Here is a 12,654-nt window from a genome sequence, read left to right on the forward strand (position 1 = left end):
ATAGCTATTTTAGAAGAGGACGGGGGCCTGAGGTTTTTAAGAAGCTTGTGGTGCTTTTCCTGCACCTCCACCACCTGAATGTCCTGAGATTGAGCTATCCTTTTGAACAGCTCCTGGAATTGTTTTAGGTCATCTGGGGGAGAGATGTCCCCAGGAACAACCGCTTCGTCTGGGGAGGATGATGAGGCATCACTGTGGTATCTCTCCTCCAGTTCCTCGGGATCCTGGCTGTATTCATATGGTTGCACTTTTGAAGCTTCGAAGTGAGGCTCAAAATCCATTGATACAGCCTCTGATTGGGAAACTTGCGGTGTTCCCCCAGGTGGAAGCTGTGCACTGTGGCGTTGAGGAGGAGTTGACGGAGATCTATGATGAGATGCCAAACTCCTATGTTGATGTCCCGTATAATGGTGGCGGTCATAGCAACAGGGACAGGGTCCCGGTGATGGGGACCTGGACCACGACCCAAAAGCGTAAGGGTGATGCAGGGAATGCCGTGATCGTCAAGATGACACCGACGTATGGAGAGAGCCTCTCTGAGGATACTCATAGGGGTCTCTGCTGGAGGATGGTGAGAAGCGTGCAACTCCATGAGATGGACGTTGGAGAAAGGGAGATGGACGTCTGCAGCAGGCTGAGGGTGTTCCTGCTCGTTGAATCTCTGGGGGGGATCGTGGCGATAATGGCAGCACAATCACCTCAGGGGAGGGACTGCGGTGCCAGGTCTTTGCTTTAGCTTTTGCTCTCTCAGGCACCACTGGAGGTCTGATAGGTGCCGGAGGGCTCGGCACCGTAGCGGGTGCTGTGCTGGTTTCCGCTGCTCCTGGTGCCGTGCTCAGTGCTGTCGTTCTCGGTGCCGCTCGGGGTGCTTCGCTCGGCCCCGTAGGGCTCCGTGCCGAGTGTTGCTCCGGTGCCGTCAGAGCCGAAACTCTCGGTGCCGCAGTAGCTGGTGCCGGTCTATCCAGTGCCTGCACGGCCCTCGGTGCCGTTTCCTTAAGAGCCGTGGGCCCCTGCGCGGGTACATGCGCCGCGGCTTTCTCAGCAAAAGCAGCCAGCGTGCCCGGGCCCCTTGTTTCGCTCGTCCCGCTCCCAGAGGTGACGGGCAGGGATCAAGCTGGAGAAGCTTTTCTCTTCTTCTGCACAGAGGAGGTCAAAGAGGCAGCCTTCCTCTTGTGCAATCCTGAAGAGCCCTCCTTATGGGGCTTCTCTGATGTGGTAGGCTGAAGTGCTTTGTCAAAGAGAAGCATTTTGAGCCTCATCTCTCTATCTTTCCTAGCTCTACTTGTTAATTTAGAGCAATGGGAGCACTTCTGGGGAACGTGGGTCTCCCCTAGGCACCGGATGCATTTGCTGTGGCCATCCGAAGCAGGCATGGCCTCCCAGCAAGATTCGCACTTTTTAAAACCGGGGGACGACACTGTTAGAGTTTAATTCTCTGAGTTCTTAAGTGCTAACAGCGCACTTAACAGTCTATTTGCCAAACAATAGCAACTGTTGGCCTTTGAAGGCTTGTCAAAAATAGCGGGCCCGCCTGGAGGCGGCCACTCCAATCCTTAAAACAGTCTTTTACTTCTAAAACCAACTATATACACGGTAGACTAATACTATAATAACTAAATAACTGTTAACTATTATTATGATAACTATTAACACGAATAAAACGAGTTTATCTGTCTCAGGCATTGGAGCCGGAGAGGATTCCGTCTGCAGCCGTTGGCGGTTGAGAAGGAACTGGAGGGGACCGGATCGCGCACATGACCATAAGCGCGCGAAGAGATGACGCGCAACGGCGCATGTGCGACCCGACGGAGACTGCTGAAGAATTTCCGAGCTACGGTGCCAGGGCAAGCCCAACACCTACGGTGGAGCACCCACGGGGACCACTTGAAGAAGAACATCAGTATTTACATATGAACTTAATACAGAGTGCGGGAGGCTGCATCTACAGTATGAGATAAAACAGATTTTAAGTCAGTTAACCCAATTTTTCCAAGTGCCTGTCCTCACTGTAAATTCCACTAGCTCAATTTATGGACCACTAAAACCAACATGATCCTAAATCCTAAAATTGTAGTAACCTGATGTGTGTAGTGTTCAGTTCGAATTTAAAATTCCGGATGAAGAAGGGTAGTGAGGATGCACCATATCTTTAAATCAAATTCATTTGCCTCCACAGATGTCCCATATGTGCCCCACAATTCCCTGCTCTGGCCTCTTACATCTCCACTGCTCTCAGGTGTGGAGGAATTAGGCAACAGGAAGATTGTTACAATTCGATGCCTGCAAGCCCATGACTGTAGGGACATGAGAGGCTGAAAAATCTTTCCTTTTCTCTTCTAACAGTGCAGGAGTGTGGTCTGTGGTTCTGTGTATATCCCTGCCAGCTGCCTTTTTTTTTTTGCATTGCCTGGCACCAGCCACTGGCCTCCCGTACCATGTGTCAGCTAGGCTGTGGGTCGTGGTCGTGCTTGTCTGGTAGTATGGGACACGTCTTTTCAGCCCTTTACATGTTGTCCTGACCCCCACATCTCCTCCCGCCAGAGGCGCCACACAGTCTGGAGCATTCCCACATCCACCTGCATCGTGTGGCTTGACCCCAAACCAATAAAAGGACGTGCTGCTCAAGGTGCCAGGCAGCTTGCGCACAGTGAGGGTCACAATATTTGGGGGTTTGCTGTAGCCGGGGGTCTTTTAGCCACCTGGGGGACATCTCCCTCGGCGGTCACAATTTTCAGGGCTGGCTGTAGCCGGGGGTCATTTAGCTGCCCAAGGGACATCTCCCTCGGCAGTCATGATTTTCAGGGCTGGTTGTAGCCGGGGTCTGTTAGCCGCACAGGGAAGTCTCTCTTGGCGGTCACGATTTTTACAGGCTGGCTGTAGACTGGGTTCTTTTAAGCGGCCATAGGAAGTCTCCCTTGGCACTCAAATATTTCAGGGCTTGCTGTAGCCAGGGTTCTTTTGGCCGTCCCAAGCCATACATGTTTCAGTGAAGGCAATATATTAGCTATACAATTACCACAGTTGCTGAACTAAGGCTTGCAGTGGGAAATATTTTTTTCCAAAGGGTCGTCTTTTCCAGGTCCAAACCTGGCTGTAGTCTGGGGTCTTCTAGCCTGATGAATCATTCAAGTTTCAATGTAGCAACCATGTCTACTTAAACATAAGGGTCTTCTTTTGTAGGAGACCTAAATCCAGATTCAAGTTCCTGAAAGGGTCCCCATGGGCGGTCACAATTTCCATGGCTGTCAAAAGTCTACTGCCTTTTAGCCACCCTGAGCCATTACTGATGATTCATTCCAGTTTCAGTGTAGCACCCGCGTCTACTTACAGTCCTCTTTCCCAGGAAACCTAAATCAATATCCAAGCCCAAAATGAAGCCTAAGCCATTGTTTATAGGGGCAGGTGCAGGTGGTGGGTCTCCCTGGGCAGTCGTGGTTTTCAGAGCTGTCAAACATCACATTTTTGGGTGCTGGCTACAGCCATATGGTCTCGCATGATATTCTTATAAATAAACTAGGCAAATACAACTTAGATGGGGCTACTATAAGGTGGATGCAAAATTGGCTGAATAACCATACTCAGAGAGTAGTTATTAATGGTTCTCAATCCTACTGGAAAAGTATAACAAGTGGGGTTCCACAGGGGTCTGTTTTGGGACTGGTTCTGTTCAATATCTTCATCAACAATTTAGATATTGGCATAGAAAGCACACTTATTAACTTTGCAGATGATACCAAGCTGGGAGAGGCTGCAACTGCTTTGCAGGAAAGGGTCGAAATTCAAAATGATCTGGACAAACTGGAGAAACAGTCTGAGGTAAACAGGATGAAGTTTAATAAAGGCAAATGCAAAGTGCTCCACTGGGGAAGGAACAATCAGTTTCACACATACAGAATGGGAAGCGACTGTCTAGGAAGGAGTATGGCAGAAAGGGATCTAGAGGTTATAGTGGATCACAAGTTAAATATGAGTCAACAGTGTGATGCTGTTGCAAAAGAAAGCAAACTTGATTCTGGGATGCATTAATAGGTGTGTTGTGAGTGAGACACAAGAGGTCATTTTTCTGCTCTACTCTGCTGGTTAGGCCTCAGCTGGAGTATTGTGTCCAGTTCTGGGCACTGCATTTCAAGAAAGATGTGGAGAAATTGGAGAGGATCCAAAAAAGAGCAACACGAATGATCAAAGGTCTTGAGAACATGACCTATGAAGGAAGGCTGAAAGAATTAGGCTTGTTTAGTTTGGAAAAGAGAAGATTAAGGGGGGAACATGATAGCAGTTTTCAGGTATCTAAAAGGGTGTCATAAGGAGGAGGGAGAGAACTTGTTCTTCTTGGCCTCTGAGGATAGCACAAGAAGCAATGGGCTTAAACTGCAGCAAGGAAGGCTGAGACTGGAAATTAGGAACAAGTTCCTATCTGTCAGGGTGGTCAAACACTGGAATAAATTGCCTAGGGAGGTTGTGGAATCTCCATCTCTGGAGATATTTAAGAACAGGTTGGATAAATGTCTATCAGGGATTGTCTAGACAGTACTTGGTCCTGCCATGAGGGCAGGGGGCTGGACTCGACCTCTTGAGGTCCCTTCCAGCCCAAGTATTCTGTGATTCTACATGCTTCAACGAATGCAATGTAGTAGCTATACAATTACTACAGTTGTTGAAGTAAGGCTTGCAGCTGGGAATACTCTTGTCCTAAGGGTCTTCTGCAGGTCCAAACCTGGTTGTAGTCTGGGGTCTTTTAGCCACCCTGACCCATAACTGTGAATGATTCATTCAAGTTTCAGTGCAGCACCTGTGTCTGCTTAAACACTTAACGTGGCAGGGGGAAGAAGGGAATGAAATGTGGGAAGATGTTGTCATATAACCACATCTACTTATGGGGCTAGAATGCAAAAGGGGGCAGGGAACTGCAGCACAATACACTGCTGCAGCACTCAATTTAAGTTACTTGCGTGTGGCAGAAGTCAGTCAATTTTGTGGGGAGCATATGGGAGGGTGAAGATGCTCAAAACCAAATGGATAAAATGCAGCATTAAGAAATCTATTTTAATAAAATCAATTTTATCCCATAGTGTAGACGCAGCAGGAAACTCATTTTACAAACCACAATAGAATTACCAAGAAACAAACTAAAAAGTAAACCAAGTCTATTAAAAACAATTTAGGCCACAGATTAAGGTTGATATTCTTCTGTAAAATATACTCCTTTATTTGTACTTTAGAAAGTATTTTGCATATAAACACAAATATTAAAAGCTGCTTATGTTAAATAATTACCAGAATCTTCATGAGTTTCAATTATGCTTATGGGTGCTTCAGAAGGGGAAGTTACTCACCTGGTACAGTAACAATGGTTCTTCAAGATGTGTATCCCCATGGGTGCTCCACTTCAGTTTCTGGGCATTGCAATTCTGGAGGAAGAGGGAGGCAGCAGGGTGTGGAGACGTCCGTACTGTTCAACTGGCACTTCCTGCAGGTCTTTTTCTTGGGCCTGAGCCACCTGCCAAAACAGCTCCTGGAAAGCCCAAGAGTCGTCTGCAGGAAGAGAATAAACCGCAAGCACTGCATTGTCCAGTAAAGACAAGGAGTGGTGCAGCAGAGATCTATCCTCACCCTCTGAAAGGGAATCCTTAGCCCCCAGAGTAATGTGATGGTGGGTACATCGCTTACATGGTGGTCTGTGGTGACATGGGGAAGTCCCTGAGTACCATGGATGATGCTGGTGGAGCATGGGAGCAGGGTGACCATATCTGATAAGGTGACCATTGAGGAGCTGGTTCTTGCAGGTACGTTTAGTGATGTGCAAACCATGGTGGGGGTAGCTGCAGGAAAGCCCTTGTAGGTGGTACGTCTTCCCAGATGGAGCGTTGTGATGAGAAGACTTCACATGGTCAGAACCACTGCCTCCCAGGGTAGGTGGTCTGGCCCAGAGCCGTTGTGAATCCCAACCATCTAGACAAGCACAGGGACATTGACGGCACTGGGGACACATGGTGCGGTGATCTGGGCAGAGCCGGGGCTGGTGCCATGGGCATGTTTGGTGGCAAATCCTTACAGCACTGCTTAGATGCTGTGTTGCGCTCTGGCTTTGGCGAAGCATTGTCTCAGTGCCGCTTTGGTGCCGCACGAGAGTGGGGTGGTGCCTCAGCCCCGGACATCCGCAGTGCTGAGTCTGGTGCCTCATGCGAGTGGTGTAGAGACTTGGAATGGTGCTGCTTCTGCTCTGGGGTCAGCACCAAGGGTGAGACCTTGATTTTTGAGGATGTCTTATGCCCAGTAGTAGAGGCATCCAAAGCCAGAGGCATCTAATGTTGGCAGCTTGGCTTGAAGTGCACCTGCTTGAGTGGCACCGACAGCGACAGTGGTGGAGATATTGTGGTAGTCTCTTCAACTGGCATGGCCTGTGAGGACAGCACCAGAGAAGGGCGTGCCTTCATCGATGGGGTGCCGACCAAGGTAGAGGGGCGCACAGAGTCCACACCCTTGTTCTCCGATGCCGTTTTCTCAGCAGAGGGCTGCTCCAGAGCTGGTGGCTGGAGGAACTTTTTGTACAGATGAGTCTTGAGCCTGTTGCTCAGTCCCTCCTGGCCCTCGCCATCAGGCTGGAGCAATGGGTGCAGGACTGGGTTTGGTGGCCCTCACCCAAGCAGGAGGCATGACCGTCAGACGCCAACATGGCAACTCTGCATACTGAACGTTGCTTAACACCGGGGAACCCAGTATGGCACTGACACAGCAACTATTTCTAATGCTAACAAAACTTTTTAAACTCCCTTTTTTGTTCTGTTTTGTTATTAGAACATCTAACAGGAGAAATAACTTGGACAAAGGTAGAACAACACTAAACTAACTACTCTTTGTGTCTTTCAAAGTGAGAAAACAAAGCTCTGTCTGCAGCCGAGGACAGTAGAGAAAGAACTGAGCGGAACATGCTAGATAGCACAAAGAGGCACTACTGAGCATGCACAGGAAACCATGGCGATAGAAGAATATCCGAGCACTGGCACAAGGACGCACTGATACCCAGCATGGAGCACCCAGGGGATACCGCTTGAAGAAATGAAGTATTGAGATAGAAGCCTAATTTTTTTAAAAAATTGTTATTAACATATATTGCAAATCAATACTTGATATGCATTTAAGTATTTTTCTAGCCTACCCTCCACCCACAATAAACCTAAGAAATTTTCAATACAGCAAGAGAACATTTCATTCAACATTAAGCTAAACTTAAGCAATTGAAAAAAATTAAACAAGTGTAACATTTGATTCTCATCACCTGATCGGACTGAAACTATCCTGTTGACACCATCCATTATGGTGAGAGGATCATGGCGCCGCTCTGTAGAACACTGGCGATCAAATTCCACTCTAAGTCCCTCAGCACCTAACAAGTAACAAAGTACTTTATATATTTAAACAATAAGTAAAATGAGGAAAAATTCAGTTTTTAAAAGTCCATTGAAGTAAAACATTTTTTGGATCGTTCCATATTCTGATCAACCTAGAACACAGCTATTTTCTATCAAGATAATTATTTGTCTATAATTAATGTTCCTTGAAAGTATTAGATAGTATAGATCAATACGCCACCCATGAATTTCATAATGATCAAAATATTCCAAACCTTGAATGCTCTATTAAAGCATGTGAGAGCAAAGCATACCTGCAAGGTTCAGGCAAAATGGCTAAAAGCATCAGAACTCTAACTTTAGGACGTATTAAGTCATTTCAAAATGAAACCCCAATGCATAGAGAAAAAACTGTAGCTTAATGGTTAAGGCACAAGACAAAAAAATTAATTTATTTCTGGATTTAAAACTATTTACTACACGATTGCAGGCAAGTTCTTTCCAATGTCCCAATTAAACAAAAATTTGAATTGATCTATAGTGGCAGATCAGCCACGTATCAAATCCAGTACTGCCTAGAGAACCTGAATTTATGAAGAGTACATTTAACAGGTTCAGTAAAAGTTACCATCACACATACAAAATTTTATTATGGCAGGTATGCTAATAGTACACAATTTCTTCACATATTTTAGTAAAGAATCAAAATGGGTCATTGCAAACTGAAACTAAGTATCTGTTCCTGCAAATCTGCATAGTTTAATTAACTGAATGGATAATTTATCCTCTCATATCAGTCTTATCAGTCCTCTATACCTGGTATTTTAACAGTCCCACTGGTGGAAGTATCATCTGTATATGGATGACTACTTTCCACCACCACTGGCTGTGAAGATAGACGACCACTTTGTGAGTCTGTAGCCACATCTTCTAACTCTGTAACACACAGCTCCAATAACATGTCGGCAACCTGAAAAAAATACATATCAACTGATTACATACATCTTCATAAAGAAACCCATTCAGTCTTTTAGAGAAAAAACAGTAACAAGAGCAAGCTCTGATCCCCATCCTCCTTGGTATGCTGTCCATTACTTTCCAAATGAAAAGGTATGAGTAAGTCTGTATTTCATTTATTAGAATAACACAACAAGAAGCAAGTATCACATTAAATCCAAAACAGGCAAAAGTTTAAAATGCCCGTTCAAACACAAAAGAAAACCTCTAAATCCACAAAGATAAGTGTCAAGGTAACTGAAAATGTTAAGATGTTAACTCACAACACACCAGGAACTTATGGGGTAGAGATTCTATAACCTTCATTATGTGCTATAGTCAACTGGATCTAATTATTTCATATAAAGACATTGGCTACGTCTACACTAGCCCCAAACTTCGAAATGGCCATGCAAATGGCCATTTTGAAGTTTACTAATGAAGCGCTGAAATGCATATTCAGCGCTTCATTAGCATGCGGGCAGCCGCAGCACTTCGAAACTGACGCGCCTCGCGGCTTGTCCCGACGGGGCTCCTTTTCGAAAGGACCCCGCCTACGAGTAAGACTTCGAAGTAAGAGGGGTCCTTTCGAAAAGGAGCCCCGTCGGGACGAGCCACGCAGTGGCGAGCCGCGTCAATTTCGAAGTGCCGTGGCCTCCCGCATGCTAATGAAGCTCTGAATATGCATTTCAGCGCTTCATTAGTAAACTTCAAAATGGCCATTTGCATGGCCATTTCGAAGTTTGGGGCTAGTGTAGACACGGCCATTATGTCAATAAGACAGTTCAACAAATATTTATTGCAGCTATATGGGCCAACATAAAAACACAATTGTTGGGTCCCATTAAATAGCTGAATGGTTTGTAATAAACAATCATTAACTCTATAAACAATAACATAAATGATTTTTGTACAAACTAGTTAACCCTAAAGTGAACAATTAACATCTGATGATAACACTAAAGAGGTGAGAAAAGCAGCACAGAGGCAGACAACCATGAAGATGAGATAGATGCAGAGGAGGAGATTTCTTTCAATGATGAAGTGGACAACTGAGGAAGTAGAAGAGCACTTGTTATGCAGCTGGAAGTAAGACAGGGAAAGAGAAACGGGCTGAGTTTCTGATGCTCTATTTGTGTCATCCACCAAAATATTTAATATTTCAGAACACTGTCTGATACTTTTTAAAAATCTGTATAACCTGAGCTGATTCCTATTACCCAAGTATATAATCTTATCTGTGTCTGAATCCTTAGCAAAGTAAAATATATAGATTTCAGCTGTCTTGAACATAACTAGTAGTAAATTACTGTAACTCTTTTTCCCTTCAGCCGGGAAGCAATCCCCCATTCTCCTTCACATGACACGTAGGAGTTCAGTAATCCCCTCATTATTTATTCTAGATATTAGCTCTTCTGAAAGGAACTAAAGACAATGAAGATCAACATCTCTCTTCCAAGCCATAAAACATCACCTAAGAAGCCTCAAAACCCCAGGAATAAGAACTAGGATGTGTAGATTAAGTTTTCAGACATCCATTACTCAGATAAAAGTCACCGGGGATCTCCATGTGGACACAGCTTCCTATTGCAGTAGCTACTTAGAGATCCCATGAATTGGCAAACAAAAGATTAATACCTTGCTTTACTGTGTAGAGTGAATTAAGCATTAGAAATGGGAGCAAGTACGATCTGTTAAATTAATAGTTTTCTGAGACACACAGAAAGTAATTGTTCCAGAGATCAAATTTCCTGATACCCCAAAAACTAAAGCCAACTAGTTTCATCCCATATAAGACGACGACAGTTATCTTTTCTCACAACTGGTGTTCTTCAAGACATGCTGTTCATACATATTCCTTATTAGACACGTACTCACCACATGCTTCAGTGCCAGAAGTTTTCCCTCAGCAGCATCCATAGGCGGACTGCCTCTGGCACTGTCTGGAATGGCACACATATGGTATGGTACAGAAGGCACCACCAGCTCGCCCCACCCTCAGTTACTTGTGGCCTGAAGCTCCAACAGTGGGGAAGAAGTGCTTGTTTATGTCCATTCCATATTAGACGACTCCCAAGCAGCACCGATGGAGGCAGGTAGGAATTCAAGGATGTGCAGATTGCAACCCAGTTTTGCTGAACCCAGTGCTGTCTCTGGCCTCCTATGTGATGGCCTAATGCACCATGAACATGTGAATAGAGGGTCAGGTTGCCGATCTCCAGATATCCTTGATAGCATGTGTACCCGGAAGGCCACCACGGATACCTGAGCACTAACCAAATGTGCTACAATGATTGACAAGATTGGGACCCCTGCCAGGTCGTAAAAGGACTTTATGCAAGAAATGATACAGTTAGTGTCCATGAGGACACAGAAAGGCCCTCCATTTTAGGCTGTGTAGCAATAAAGAGCTAATCTGATTTATAGAAAGGCTTGGTACATTCTAGGTAAAAAGCCAAGGCCCTTCAGACCTCCATTGTGTGAGCATGCCTCTTTTTTCTGTTCTTATGTGGTTTGGGAGAGGAATATATCCAAATTCACATGGAAGGTAGACACCATCTTTGGCAGAAAAGAAGTTGGGGTTGCAGCTGAACCTGGTCTTTGTAGAAGACAGGCTACAGCAGTTCTGCGGTCCATCTCAGAGACTCCTCTCACCAATGTCACAGCCAGCAGGAAAGCAATCTTCCATGACAGACAGGAAAGGGAGCCTAAGCCAAGTGGCTCAGAAATGTGGCCCGTGAGCCTAGAGAGAACCAATTTAAGATCCCATTGCGGAAAAGGAGTTGCACCTGTGGGAAGAGTCTCTTAAACCTTCTCAAGCATCTAACCACCATGTCATGAGAAAACACTGTCTTGGCCCTGGAGCAGAGGGTAAAAAGCAAAGGCGATTGACAGATGCATTCTAATGGAAGTGTATGCTGGGCCCCACTTCCTGAGATGAAAATAGATGCACAGAAGAATGCAAGGGAGGGGGACACATTCAGATGCCCAACAGAAAAATCTTGCTCACTTAGCCAGGTAAGTGAGTCTGATTGAAGGCTTAATACCTTCCTTGGAGGACCTGTTGGACCTCCTCTGAGCAGGTCTGCTCCTCCAGGTTCAGCCAAGCAGTGGACATTCATGAGCAGTGGAGAGACATGAGTCTGAGGTGTACAAGCTGATTGCAGACCCAGTCAGCAGGAGCTAGGATGGGGCAACAGCCAAGTTCATGAGTGTGCTGAACCAGTGCTGGTGAGGCCACATAGGGGACAATTATGATAACCTGCGCCTAGTATCTTTTTGATCTTTGCCAGAGCTTTGCTAATGAGAGGAATTGGGGGGGGGGGTTGGGGGGTGTGGACACATACATTAGCATTCCTGACCACAACAGGAGGAAGGCATCTGAGAGGGGTCCTTGCCCAGAACAACACTGATGACGCTTTCTTTTGCCTAGTAACAAAATGGATCCACCTGGGGAGTTCCTCACTTCTGGAAGATCATACAGGTGACTTAGTGGAGGAGCAACCACTCCTGGTGAGAGAAGGTGTTCCTGCTGAGGTGATCCACTAGCACATCTCTGACACTAAAGAGGTGGCAAGCTTCCAAGGTGGGTGTCATAATTGATGCAGCAGTCCCAGAGTCAAAGTGCCTTAAGGCAAAGGGTTGTACATTCTCCCCCTTGTACACTGATGTAGAACACTGAGGTTATGTTTGTCTGTCAGGACTTGCACCATCTTTCCTGACAGGTAAGGAAGAAAGACCCCTGCATACCAAGCAAACCACTCCCTGGAGCAGAATTCCTTCTAATTTTTTCTATCCCTGTGAGGAATTAATTTTGTGGTATGTCCCAAAGCATGTGGGGATATGCACAACCAACAGAAACACAGCCGTCAACTGTAGGTGGCTGTGAGTGCTTCGCTAATCAGCTGGGCAGCTCCTGAATCTCTCTTGGGTGTATGTCCAAGTGCTCAGCTTACAGGGAACACTAGTCTGGAGATCCCTGAGGTACGCTGCAGTCACAGTCTGAGGCATCCAGTACCAACTCAATGGAGGGTGTGGGGGATGGCAAATGGAACTCCCTCTCGGACCTTCTCTTGATCATCCCCCATCACAGCAAGGTAAATACCACCAGGGACATGCTAACTGATAGTTACAAGCAAATGTAGAAAGAAAGCAGTGATTTGTTCCTTAGTATAGATCCTGGGACCCAACACTGGTATATGCTAATTGCTTATGAAACCGCATGTTTTGTGTTCAGTACATGCCTAGAACGTTCAGTCCATCTAAACTTAAACCGTAGGTTATTTATACCTAAGAGATAGGTAACGAA

General features: G+C 45.7%; 1 protein-coding gene across 6 annotated transcripts in view; it reads right to left on the reverse strand.

Moving 5' to 3' along the window:
• The window catches only part of HERC2 (HECT and RLD domain containing E3 ubiquitin protein ligase 2), a 228,751-nt gene that overhangs the window by 44,732 nt on the left and 171,365 nt on the right, over positions 1 to 12,654 (reverse strand). For all 6 annotated transcript variants that reach the window (XM_074992048.1, XM_074992040.1, XM_074992033.1 and 3 more), the window contains 2 exons: positions 8,166 to 8,319; positions 7,277 to 7,384 (listed from right to left, as the gene is read on the reverse strand). In XM_074992048.1, the coding sequence (XP_074848149.1) occupies positions 7,277 to 7,384; positions 8,166 to 8,319 (262 nt within the window). The remainder of the gene's footprint in view (positions 1 to 7,276; positions 7,385 to 8,165; positions 8,320 to 12,654) is intronic.

This window comes from Carettochelys insculpta, chromosome 1 (assembly GCF_033958435.1).
Source record: "Carettochelys insculpta isolate YL-2023 chromosome 1, ASM3395843v1, whole genome shotgun sequence".
Classification (NCBI taxonomy): domain Eukaryota; kingdom Metazoa; phylum Chordata; order Testudines; family Carettochelyidae; genus Carettochelys; species Carettochelys insculpta.